This window comes from Mus pahari, chromosome 14 (genome assembly GCF_900095145.1).
Source record: "Mus pahari chromosome 14, PAHARI_EIJ_v1.1, whole genome shotgun sequence".
In the NCBI taxonomy this organism is placed as follows: Eukaryota; Metazoa; Chordata; class Mammalia; order Rodentia; family Muridae; genus Mus; species Mus pahari.
Window position 1 is genome coordinate 72,662,036 of NC_034603.1, and position 13,512 is coordinate 72,675,547.

At 48.3% G+C, this 13,512-nt stretch overlaps 1 protein-coding gene across 2 annotated transcripts in view; it reads left to right on the forward strand.

The window, feature by feature from the left end:
• Mrc2 (mannose receptor C type 2) overlaps positions 1 to 13,512 on the forward strand; it is a 60,587-nt gene that overhangs the window by 21,847 nt on the left and 25,228 nt on the right. For both annotated transcript variants that reach the window (XM_021212434.2, XM_029546185.1), the window contains exon 2: positions 12,614 to 13,015. In XM_021212434.2, coding sequence (XP_021068093.1) covers positions 12,614 to 13,015 — 402 coding nt within the window. The remainder of the gene's footprint in view (positions 1 to 12,613; positions 13,016 to 13,512) is intronic.

The following is a 13,512-nucleotide window of genomic DNA, read 5'->3' on the forward strand; positions in this document are numbered from 1 at the left end:
TTTCAGTCCTAGCTGCCCCCCCCAAATCAAAATTAAATTTAAAGGAATGATGCTTTTTTTCAAATGTGTATGGATGTCTCCAAATACGTTCACTCAGCCATTCATCCCCAGCAGTTATGTGGGTGTCTAACCTGGCATAGAGGCCAGGACCCAGATTTAAGTGATGTTCTGAAATAATATGCTTATAGTTCCCTCCCACACACTGATGGCTCACAGGAGCCTTGGAGACCTTCCTTCATAAAGTATTGGCGGTTGTTGGGGGCAGATCCTCGCAAGGTTGCCGAGGGCTGCGCTTTGGTGTGGCTGTGTTCCACCCACGCGTGTCCGGGTCTGAATTCCAGTTTTGTCCCGGGGCAGTGGGGTTGGACTGTGCTGGCCTAGAAAATCATTTCCTGCCGTCGTCGTCGTCGTCACAGTATCCGTGGTTGTGCAAGTGCCCGCATCAGGAAGGAAGTGGCTGATGGGCTGTTTGTTTTGGCTGGGGGCTCGCAGACGGCCTCTGGGGAGAGGGCCGGGTGAGCTGGGCACAGATCTCAGGGCGCCCCGGACAGGGACCTGAGCCAGGCCCTCGCGAGTGTGGTGGGCTCCTGGGATGGTTGGGGATGCGGGTCTGAGTCTTTAGTGAAGTAGCTGACCCCGAGGGTAGCAAAGAGAGTCTCTGGGGCCACTTCGATTCTTTTGTGGACTCTTTGGCTCTGGGCTTTGTCATGGAAGATGAAGCCTTGGAAGGGACAAGCTGAAAAGACATTGTGTTTCTTGGTCTTGAGAAGCCAAACGCCATCAGGGTGGGCTGAATGAGCTCCAACCTCTCCCCTCCCGTTTTGTTTGTGTTTGTTTGTTTGTTTGCTTGTTTTAGTAAAATTGTGTGTGTGTGTGTGTGCATGCGAGTGCATGTGCTTGTACACATGCTTGTGTGCATGTATGAAGGTACACTAGGAGACTAGAAGAGAGTATCGGATCCTGTGGATCTGGAGTTACAGGCTATTTGAGCTGCCTTACATGGTCACTAGCAAGTGAATTTGGATCCTGTGGAAAAGCAATGAGTGCTCTTTGTGTATGTTTTAGAACAGGGTCTTACTCTGTGGCCCTGGCTGGCCTCTAAGTACCAGTCATCCTGCTGAGACTGCAGACATCTGCCACGATGCCTGGCTAAGATCCAGTCGACCCAACAGCCAGGGAGAGAGCCAGGGTGGTGAAGGTTTGTGTTCCCAGAAAACCCCAGGGTCCAAGCCCCACCGAGACCCTTTTCCTGGGCCAGGGCTTCAGATCCACTAGAAACTGGGAAGTGGAGAGATCTAGGCTTCCCAGTCTCCAGCAAGGTGTCTTGCATTCAACGGGGAGGTGAGAATCTCACCCCTACATGGATAACACACTTCTCAGCCCACACATTAAACCAGAAGGAAGGACATGTCTGGAAAAGGAGAGAGGAGCCCATCCCATGGCGACATGGAGCAAGGGGCGGTGCGTAGCAAAGCACAGAGCAGCCTGTGCTGCAGGCAAAGGCTTAGGCAAAATCGAAGCCCGCAGTTTGGCCAGGCACGAAATGATTGCTGCTGAGCAGGAGGAAGGGGAGAGAGGGAAACCCACCTCAGGGTTTTGGTAGGGTGCAGTGGGGTAGGACTGTGTGTCTCGAGGGGAGGTATGGTTCCACCCCCTTGTTCAGAGTCCCTGTGTCTACAAATATATGGGCACAGTCTAGCAGAGGGAATGTAGGGTGAATTGCTGGGTCCCCAGGGCTGAGGACCCCTGAGCAAAGTGGAGCTGGCAGCTTCTGCTGACTCAAGGACATATCCAGGCTTGACCTCAAGGCCAATTGAAAACAGCTGCTTCTCTTGGCTGGCAGCCCCTGGGCCAGGCTCTGGCTCTCCCTGGAATGACCGCCTCACCTCTCCCTCTATGTGACTTGGGGAGGGGACTAATAAGAGAGATGCTGAAGGCCTGAAGGCCTTCTTTAGGTCAGATCTCCCTCCCACCCCCTAAAACCAGCTTTCCAAGAGCTAAGCCAGATGGTGGCCGGGCCCCCAGTTTCAGATTCCAGTGTCTGGCCTTTGCGCCTGCGGTTCCCCAGCTTGGAACACCCTCCTGTCCTCGCCTCTGCTCCAGCGAGCCTTCAGGGTTTCGTAGCACATGCCTTTCGTTCAACAGCGATTTCTTGAGTCTGCTGCTGCGTGTCAGGCACCGTGCTCGAATTAGCTCCTCAACCGCTTCCTTCAGCAGCAATGTCTTCAGCTTGTCATAGAGAGCAGCCGGTTAGCCAAGGGCTCCCACCTCTGGCCCGGTCTGCTCTGGGAATCTGGTAAGCTTCGGGGGCAGCGAGGAGGTTTCTGTGAAGAAATAAAACCTGCCTTTCCACATTGCTTTAAAACCCACTCTCTGTCTGTGCATGGGAATAAGTTTCCATGGCGATGGCCTGGACATCTGAGACGTGGAAAGAGCGGACCACCGCTTTGGCAGTACCAGGGAGATTCCTGCTATACTCTGGTGACCCGGAAAGCCCCTTTCCACCCAACACCTTCCTTCCAACCATGCAGCCTAAATTCGGGCTGACTGGTTTGCACGTGTTGATGTGTGGCTTGTAACTCTTGCATGGATTGCTTCAGGATGTTCATCTCTTCGGCTTCTCAGTAAACAGCTCGAGGGCAGAGGCCCTGTCATCGCATCTAATAATCCCCCTGCAGTACCTAGGAAAGGACTTGGTACAGGGTTGTCATCAGCATGGGGTGAGAGGGCTGGCGGGTGGGGGGAGCAGCCAGAAGGGTGGTCAGGAGAATGCAAGGTGGGGTCCAGCCTCCTCCAAAAGGATCGCCACGGCACTGCAGACCCAAGGAACAGGTCTAGCAAAGGCAGAGGGATCATGGGGCCTCGGTGTCCTGAAGAGTTAAAGTGCCGAGGTGGGCTCTGGTCCCAAGGATCCCTTCAGTTACCAGAAAAACAGGAGCATAAAGCAGTCAGGCTCAAAGGGGATTGGGGGTGTGGCTCAGTGACAGAGCACTTGCTCAGTGTAAACCTCTGGGTTTAAGTTCCCAACACAGCAAAAAGAAAAAAAGGGGTGGGGGTGGGGGACATGATCCTGGGTGATTCCTGGCATGAAGGTCAGAGTCTGGGAGAGCCACGGAAGTCCACGGGTGGAGACTGGATGCTCAGAGTTCCCGGGAGGCGCTTCTCCTTCCAGTAGTCAGCTATTTCCTTTTACTCCTTCAGGGTAGGATACTCGGCTGTTGGCAGCCTCCATCTAGAAATCTCTCCAGAAAGAAAACTTTCTTTATTCCAAGAGCATGCACTGACGGATTGGCCTGGTCTAAGTTGTGCGTCTGTCACATCAGAATGGCCAGGGGCTTGGAGTACTGTCAGCGGTCAAAAGTGAGCCTTGTGCCCACCCACAGAGTGGTGGGTGGCTTATTATTTATATAGAAAGAGGAGGGGTGGGAGGGGGAAAGAGGAGGGAGAAGAAAGGAGATGTTCACTGGGCAAACAAAAACAAAGAACAAGAGACTATAGGCTGGCAGCTCATTGACGCTAAGGACTGCCACCATCCTTACCACCTCAGTTCAGCACACTGTGGTGAGGACTGGGATCTGTCGTTGGGGCCTCAAGGCCTGGCATCTGTGACATTCCTTCCTCCTCCCTGGCCAGGTCTGCTATGTAGTTGAAGAAGACCTCTTCCTGCCTTCAGCTCCCAAGGGCTGGGATCATAGGTGTGCGCCTTCATGTGGATGGTATGCTTGTATGATTCAAATATGTGAGCACTGGGTGCCGTGTGTGTGTGTGTGTGTGTGTGTGTGTGTGTGTTGCTGGCCATTGAACACAGGGCCGTGTGCTTGTTAAGCCACTTATAATACAGTTACATCCCCGATCCTGAAACTCCTCACAAACATTTGTTAAATGGATGCATGACTCACACCCAACCAAGGCCCGGCGCCCAGGTCACGGAGGCGCTTCGTGTACTTCTGCATTCATAAGTCCCTACGCAGCTGCAACATGACAGCTAGCGCTGTCCCAGGCACCAGCAAGGATATGAGCAGTCGCTCTGCGCTGGGCAGGACCATCTGAGGTCCGAGTAAGAGCAGGAGGCTGAAGTCTGGGGATGGGCGTTTTTCACACTCGACACTGGCAGCCTGTACTTCCAAGTGTGTGGTGTACTTGGGTATGAATGAGGCAGGAGGGGCCCTTTGGGGACATTAGGCCTCTGCGCCTTGAGTCCCCTCCTGCCTGATCCATGGGAGCTTGAGGAGGACACAGATTCTAAGGACTGGGAGCAGTTCTCAGCAAGTCTACACAGTCTGCTCCACCAAGGCTATGTCGGGCCTCTCTCCAAGAGCCCTTGACTGGGCTGAGTCTTGGAGAGCCACCTCCAGGAACTCTCTCCGCCTTGTTCATTGCTCTCTAGCTCTCCCAGGCCTTTGTTCTCATCCAGGACCTGTTCTCAGTCACTAACACAGTAGCTCATGACCTGCATTCCTGCCCTCTGCCTCCAGATCCCGAGAGTCCCCAGAGCTCTGCCCTGAGCTGGCTTTCTGACCCTGAGAAGGCAACAGATTTCTCTCAGACACACAGCCAGACACTTGGAATTTAAGGGCTTGTTTCTTCAGAGTCATTGTCTTTCTCTAACTGGATCACAACATATCACAATTAGGAGGGTTACAAACAAGAGGAATTTATGTGGTCCTGGATTTGGAGGCTAAGAAGCCAAAGATTGAGGAGTGAAGAGTTTCAGTGTCTGGTGGTGTCTAATTCCTCCCACACTATTACCTCATAGGTTGGAAGGGTGGGGAGACTCACTTAGCTCGGGTTGGCTATGAACACCATTAAGTAGCCAAAGATGACCTTGAACTGACACTCCTCCTCCCACCTCCTGATTGCAGTGGTGGGATTACAGGCATGCACCCACTGTGCCTGGTTTATGTGGTGCTGGGAATTGAACCCAGGACTTTGTTCGAGCTAGGCAAGCACTCTACCAACAGAGCCACACCCCCAGCCTGACCCTTGGGAGTCTTTTATAAGGGCATGAATCCTATTAATTAATGTTATGACTCTAATAACTTCAGCACTTCCCAGAGGCCCACACCCTAACGCCATCACCTCCGGGGTTAAGATTTCAAAATAGATGTTTGGAGAGGGACGTAAATACACAGACTGTGGGAGAAAGGAAGGGTTAGATTAAGGGTAGAGGACCCAGTAGAGGAAGTTTAACCGTGGCAGCCACCCGGATGATACTTTGGGAAGCTCCTGTGCATCTTGCCAGAGAACACTCTCTCCCTCCTCATACAAAGAGACACACACCTTCTGTGATGTCAGGATAGAGGAACAGGGCTCTACCAGACTGCCCACCAGGCTGTTCTGGCAGGAGCGTGTGGCACGATGTGTTAGAAAAACCAATCCAGCAGTGTGGACGGGGAACAGAATGGCAGGCCGATTGGTTGTACTAGATATGAGATTTATTCATGTACACGCACCCTTGTTACCCAGCCTCTCCTAAGCACTGCTAAGTGTCGGGCCATATGAGCTAGGGGCACAGTGATGGAGAAGCCACCAGGAGCTTAGAAGCAAGAGGGGAAACAAGAAATAGAACACGCGGGAAAATAAATTCTGGTTCTAGAAATGGCAGGCTAGCTTGTTCAAGTCTAACTGTGACCAAAAATGCTGAGAGACTAAAAGTAAAACACAACATATGATGGTCTGAGGGCACTGGAGGACAACTAAAACCAGACAGATGTAGAGAGGGGAAAATATTCAAAAGACAAAAGGAAGGTAGGTAAGATAGGTGACTTAGCTGGCAAAGATGCCACCAAGTCTGGTGATCTGAGTTCAAGTCTCAGGATCTAAACAGTGGGAGGAGCACACACACACACACACACACACACACACACACGCGTGCACGCACACACACGCACACACACGCGCACACACGCGCACACACGCGCACACACGCACACACGCACACACACGCATGCACCAACACAGTATGCGTGTGTAAATTTTAAAGTGGAATAAAAAACTGAATAAAAAGAAAGTAAATTCTTAAGAAAGGAAGAAAATTAGATGAGTGGCATGTTGAGCAGCCCTGAGCACACTGCCCAGCTTGAGGGGTAATCAGGGCTGCAGAAAGTGGAGATAGGAGTTTAGAGTTCCAGAAAGGCTAAAAGCCAACAGGGAAAGTTCTAGAAAGGAAGCCATCATAGAATTTCTTTCCACAGAGCTCTTCAAAGCCTCAGTGGTCCCTACGTTGTGCATATGCAGGGGAAGGCTCCAGCTCCCCAAGTCCAGCCAGCAGCAGCAGCTGGAAGGAGACGTTTAGGTACCACCAGCCAGGGAGCCTGGTCATCATCTACAATTTTCTCCTAAAATCCCAGGACAGCCTCACCTCAGGACTGAGTCCAAGGACAAGGGGCACACCCTAAGACTCAAGGCATGACAAACCCTGAAACCCAGCTCCCACAGGATCCAAGTGATCCACTGTGAATGTAACTGGCCTGCCAAAATGGAATTCAACATTCTTTATAGGAAGATTCAAAACCATCACATTCCCTCTAGCACGCCATCTACAATGTCCAACACCCATGATAGCGGAGATGAAATAAAACTTAGTAGACATGGGGGCTGGAGAGATGGTTCAGCTGTTAAGAGCACTGGCTGCTCTTCCGGAGGTCCCAGGTTTGGTCCCCAGCACCCACGTGGCAGCTCACAACCATTCGTAACTCTAGCTCTAGGGGGATCCAGAATCCTTTTGTGGTATCCTTAGGTACCACACACACGGGATGTTCATACATACACCCGGGCACACGTGCATACACATTAAATAAATAAATACACCTAAAAAACAATTGGTAGATATTATCCACAGTGACTTGGAGATAATAAAAATTGCCAAATAACATAGGAATCAAGTTCACAAATAACTCAAATGGAGGGGGTAAAAATCAAAAGTGTTGCAAGGAAAATTATAACCAAATCATAAAATAGAGGACAACTATGGCTTATTAGGAGATCATAGAGGGTTTCTGAATATATATATATATATATATATATATATATATATATATATATATATATATTCTTCTGAAATGTGAGTTGTCAGGCGAAGGAAACAATGCAAAGGCCTTGAGACTGGAAACTAAATGGGACAAGGAAATTGGCGCAGCTTGAGTGAAGAAGAGTGTGGTCTGAACTCAGGAAGACAGTATGGCTTCCGTGTTAGAAAAGTCATCACTCAGGTGTTTATGTGCTTCTAAACACCGGGATCGTCTTATTTAGGGCTTTACTTGCTGAGATTAAACACCATGAACAAGGAAACTTGGGGAGCAAAGGTTTATTTGGCTTAGGTGTCCACATCACTGTTCATCACTGAAGGCAGTCAGGACAGGAACTCAAGGAGATCAGGAACCCGCAGGCAGGAGCTAAGGCAGAGCCCACGGAGGGGTGCTGCTTACTGGCCTGCTCTTCATGGCTTGCTCAGCCTGACTTCTCATAGAATCCACAAAGGGCTGGGCCCTCCCCTATCAATCACTAATTAAGATAACTAATTACAGTGAACTTATGGAGGAATTTTCTCAGTTGAGGTTCCCTCCTCTCAACCTTAGCTTGTATCAAGTTGACATAAAACTATCCAGCATGGTAGGACTTAGTGGCCCATAATGAGGAGCTTGAATTTTATTTGAATAATGATTGATTTCTTTTGAAGGAATTTAAGTCTATTGTTTCTTTTTTCTTTATTGCTATGAGGTGGTTGTGATTATTCTCTCTCTCTCTCTCTCTCTCTCTCTCTCTCTCTCTCTCTCTCTCTCTCCATGGTGTCTTAGTTAGGGCTTTACTGCTGTGAAGAGGCACCTTGATCAAGGCAAGTCTTAAAAATGACAACATTTAATTGGGGCTGGCTTACAAGCTCAGAGGTTCAGTCCATTATCATCAAGGTGAAGCATGGCAGCATCCAGGCAGGCATGGTGCAAGAGGAGCTGAGAGTTCTACATCTTCATCTGAAGGAAACCAGGAACAGAATGAGCATTCTCAGGCAGCTAGGAGGAAGATCTCCAAGCCCACCCCCATAGTGACACACTTCCTCCAACAAGACCACACCATCTAATAGTGCTACTCCCTGGGACAAGCATATGCAAACCATCACACATAGCAAATGCTACCAGCTGAATCATGTGCCTAGCTTCTCACTTTTTCTGTATGTGTGGTGCAGGGAATTTAACCCAGGACCTTGCTCATTCCTTCACTGAGGTACATCCCTAGCCTTTTACTCCAGTATTTAAAAGCCAATTATATTTCACATGTTTAGCTTTCTTTAAATATATTTAGTTTTATGCTGCATTATTAACATTTCTTTTTAGTTTGTTGTAATTTCCTTTAATTTGTCTAAACATGCTATCACACTTTTTTTTAAATTTTTTTTTTTATTCTTTAATCTTTTTTTACAGTCTTTATCCCCCTTCTGGTCTGCCCTCTGACTATTCCACATCTCATACCTCCTCCCCCACCCACCCGTCTCCAAGAGGCTGTCCCTACCCTCCAAGTTCCCCACCCCCACCCCTACTCCACCAGACCAACCCACTCCCTGAGGACTCCAGTCTCTTGAGGGTTAGGTGCATCTTCTCTCACCGAGTCAAGATCCGGCAGTCTTCTGCTGTATATGTGCTGGGGGCCTCATATCAGCTGGTATATGCTGCCTGGTTGCTCAGTGTCTGAGCAATCTCTGGGGTCCAGGTTAGTTGAGACTGCTGGTCTTCCTATAGGGTTGCCCTCTTCCTCAGCTTCTTCCAGCTTTTCCCTCATTCAACCACAGGGGTCACCCACTTCTGTTCATTGGCTAGGTATAAATATCCGCATCTGACTCTTTCAGCTGCTTGTTGGGTCTTTTGGAAGGCAGTCATGCTAGGCCCCTTTTTATGAGCACACACTATTAGCATCAGTAATAGTGTCAGGCCTCCCCTTGAGCTGGATCCCACTTTGCGCCTGTCACTGGACCTCCTTTTCCTCGGTCTCCTCTCCATTTTTGACCCTGCAGTTCTTTCAGACAGGAGCAGTTCTGGGTCAGAGTTTTTGACTGTGGCAACCCCATGCCTCCACGTGATGCCCTGTCTTTCTACTGAAGGTGAACTCTACAAGTTCCTTCTCCCCTCTGTAGGATATTTCATCTAAGGTCCCTCCCTTTGAGTCCTGAGAGTCTCTCACCTCCCAAATCTCTGGTACATTCTAGAGGGTCCCCCACCTCCTACCTCCTGAAGTTTTCTGTTTCCATTCTTTCTGCTGGCCCTCAGGGCTTCAATCCTGTTTCCCCCACCAATACCTGATGGTATTCCCCTCTTCCCCTCTATGTCCCCTTTCCCATCCAGGTCCCTCCCTCCCTCACCTCCACTCCCCACCCCTGTGATTGCTTTCTTCTCCCTCCCAGATGGGATTGAGGCATCCTCACTTGGGCCCATCAGCTTGTTAACCTTCTTCAGTTCTGTGAATTGTATCCTGGGTACTCTGTATATTTTAGTTAATAACATTTTTCTTATAGTATATTTATTAATATTGATGAAAGCCCTTTATACTAAGGAATTAACCCTTTGCCTCTAATAAGTTATATGTAATTTTATGACATGATTTCTCTTTTTGTTATTTGAGATAGGGTCTTCTGTAGCCCAGGCTGGCCTTGAGCTTACTATGTGTGGCCAAGACCAACCTTGAACTCTTGGTCTTTTTGCCCTCACCTCCCACGTGCTGGGATCACAGACCTGTATCACCATGCTGGGCTATCATTTGAGTTTGCTTTTGACATTTATCTTGCTTTGAAAAATTCATGTGCCACGGAAGCCATTCCTTTTCCTTTTGGCTTTCGGTGCTCCAATAGTATTAAGTTTTTCTGGAATATGTTTATTCCCTTGGAAGGTCATGGTGGACGCATTCTAAGAGTGGAAGCACAAAAAATAGACAGAATGTGGGGCTTGGACTGAAAAGACTGAGTTCAAATTGCAGCTCCACCTTTCACCAGCCTTGGGCCTGTGCTCATCAAATCTCTTTATCCTGTGCCTCTAACTCATAGACAATGTGTACCAGACCCAGTCCCAAACACGTCGTCTGTGTGTCAGTCATTCCACTTGCTATCTGAGGTAGTTTTACGATGGAGAACTCTGTCAGAAACAGGTTAGGCTCTTGCCCAAGTTACCCAGGACTTCACAAGTTTTATCCTGGATTGCTAGTACCTTGCTGTTGTAGTTTCTGTTGCTGCTATGAAGTGCCCTGACAAAAACAACTTACAGGAAAGTTCTGCTCACAGTTCCAGGCTATAATCAATGACTTCAGGGAAGTCAGGGTAGCGGGAACTTGAAGCAACTTGTCACATTATTAATGCATGTTTGTACTAAGCTTGGTTTCTTCACTCTTATGCCCATCCGGATTCCTTGCCTAGGGAATGGCACCGCCCATATTGTGTGCGTCTTCCCATTTAAATGAATGGAATCAAGATAATTTCCCATAGACAATCACGCAGGCCAGCCTGATCTAGATGGTCCTTCACTGAGACCTTTCTCAGTTGATTCTAGATTGTGCCAGAGTGGTGTTTTAGACTAACCATCACAGTGGTGGGTACAAACACACTCTTCAGGTTGGAATGTGCCATAAGTGTGTGTTGTATGCATAAGTGGCAGCCTGAGCACAAGAGGAGGGCGGTGAAGTGTGAGTGTTAGAGAGACGCAGGTTTGTTTACTGTCTGGGGGACACTGTGGAGGACGTTGTGTCTCTAAGCCACAGTCTTTCCTATCTTTTGTTTTCTTCTTTCTTTCTTTTATCCCTTGAGATACTGCTCACATATTATAACATTTATCCACTTATAATGTGGTTAATTGAGTTTTAGAATATTCCCATGAGAATTTAATTCTAAAGTATTTTCATCATTCCTCCTACCCAAGAAATACCTTAAAAATGTTTTTAAGCAACCATTCCCTATTTCTATCCCCAGACTTCCACTAGTCCATGTTAAGTTTTGTGGTTTTTTTGGGTTTTGTTTTTGTTTATTTTTTTTGGTTTTTCAAGACAGGGTTTCTCTGTATAGCCCTGGCTGTCCTGGAACTCACTTTGTAGACCAAGCTGGCCTCGAACTCAGAAATCTGCCTGCCTCTGCCTCCCGAGTGCTGGGATTAAAGGTGTGTGCCACCACGCCCAGCTAGTTTTGTGTTTTCATCTGAAACTATTGTGGGGTAGGTTGGAGTGTGTGCCGGCATGTATGTGAATGTGTGTGTATGTGTGTATGCATGTGTGTGTGTGTGTGTGTGTGTGTGTGTGTGTATGTGTGTGTATGCATGCACGTCTGTGTGTCTCATTGACTACATTTTGATGTCCTAAAACAAACAAACAAACAAATAAGAAACAAAACCAAGCCAGGCATTCAAGAATTATGGGGAGGATGAGTGTTTCAGTAAGGAGGAAGAGAGGAGAGGTTCAGAAAGATCTAGAAGGATGAACTCTAAGAAGCTGAGGCCTTGTAAGGTCTTCAGGAAGGTACCGTCATTCTCCTTCATGGTGGAGACAGCCCAAGAACCCCATGGATGTCTGAAACCATAGTTAATGCCAGACCTGAAACACAATGTCTTTTTCCGACAAATACATGCTGGTGATAAAGTTTAATTAATAAATTGAGCACAGTAAGAAATTAATGATGAGGGCTGGAGAGATGGCTCAGCAGTTAAGAACACTGGCTGCTCTTCCAAAGGTCCTGAGTTCAAATCCCAGCAACCACATGGTGGCTCAAAAACCATCCATAATGAGATTTGATGCCCTCTTCTGATGTGTCTGAAGACAGCTACAGTGTACTTAGATATATAGTAAATAAATAAATCTTAAAAAAAGAAATTAATGACGAGGAAATAGGACAATTATAAAAAGACTTTAATGGTAGCTATTTAAAATGTAGGGATTAGCCAGGCGGCGATGGTGGTGCACTTTAATCCCAGCACTCAGGAGGCAGAGGCAAGAGGATGTCTGTTAGTTCAAGGCCAGCCTGGTCTACAGAGCAAGTTCCAAGACAGCCAGGGCTACACAGAGAAATCCTATCTAAAAAAACAAAAAGCCTTAGGGATTATTTATTTCTAGAAAATTTCCATTTACTATCTTTGGACGGCAGTTTTCAGTAGATAACTGACACTGAAGAAAATGAAGCCACAGATAAAGGCACATGTATGTGTATGAAGCACCTGTATGTGTTTGATGCCCATGTATGTGTATGAAGTACATGTATGTGTATGAAGCACCTGTGTGTGTATGAAGCACCTGTGTGTGTATGAAATACATGTATATATATGAAGCACATGTATGTGTATGAAGCACATATGTGTGTATGAAGCACATGTATGTGTATGAAGCATTGGATATGCTGTGTAGAGTTGGGTTTGATTTTACAGTGAGGCAGAGGCCTGGATCCTGCTTCCAAGTGGATGTGGACTGAACAGGAATGGACTATGCCACCTCTCGGTACAGGAACAATAGCAGTGTCCTAAACCCTTCCTTGAACGGTGACAGAGAGGACCAAGCGATTAACACACGAGACAAGTACTGTCCGACGGCCAGTGTTTGTAGGCCTTAGCAGTCATCAAGGCTGAGGTATGATGACTTCCTGTCCTGCCTTTCCTTCCAGAACCTGATGTCTTCCTCATCTTCAGCCAGGGGATGCAGGGCTGTCTGGAGGCCCAGGGTGTGCAGGTCCGAGTCACCCCAGTCTGCAATGCCAGTCTCCCTGCCCAGCGCTGGAAATGGGTCTCCCGGAACCGACTCTTCAACCTGGGTGCCACGCAGTGCCTGGGTACAGGCTGGCCAGTCACCAACACCACAGTTTCCCTGGGCATGTACGAGTGCGACCGAGAGGCCTTGAGTCTTCGATGGCAGTGTCGTACACTAGGGGACCAGTTGTCCCTGCTTCTGGGGGCTCGTGCAAGCAATGCATCCAAGCCTGGCACCCTGGAGCGAGGTGACCAGACCCGCAGCGGCCATTGGAACATCTATGGCAGTGACGAAGACCTATGTGCTCGACCTTACTATGGTGAGGGGCTACTGCAGGCAAGAGGTGCCAAAGTGATAGGTTTAGGATAGCAAGGCCTTTGACTGATGTGGGCCCGTGACAGTCACTGTTTAATAGGAATAAGTTTTAAATAATTAGGAAAATTAACTTCAAAGGGTTTAACTTTAAAAAAAATTAGTGAGTGGCTGGGGAGATGGATCAGTCAATAAAGTGCTTGTCACATAAGGATGAGGTTAAATCCCAGAGTCTGCATAAAAAAGATACATGTATGGCAGCATGCCTATAATCCCAGCACCGGGAAGGCAGAGACAGGAGGATCCCTGGGCACTCTTGCTGCCCCTATAAGCCCTAGGTTAATGAGAGAACCCAGGGTGCACTGGGTGGTGGTGGTGGTTCACACCTTTAATCGCACCACTCAGAAGGCAGAGGCAGAGGCAGAGGCAGAGGCAGAGGCAGAGGCAGAGGCAGAGGCAGAGGCAGAGGCAGAGGCAGAGGCAGAGGCGGCAGAGGCAGAGGCG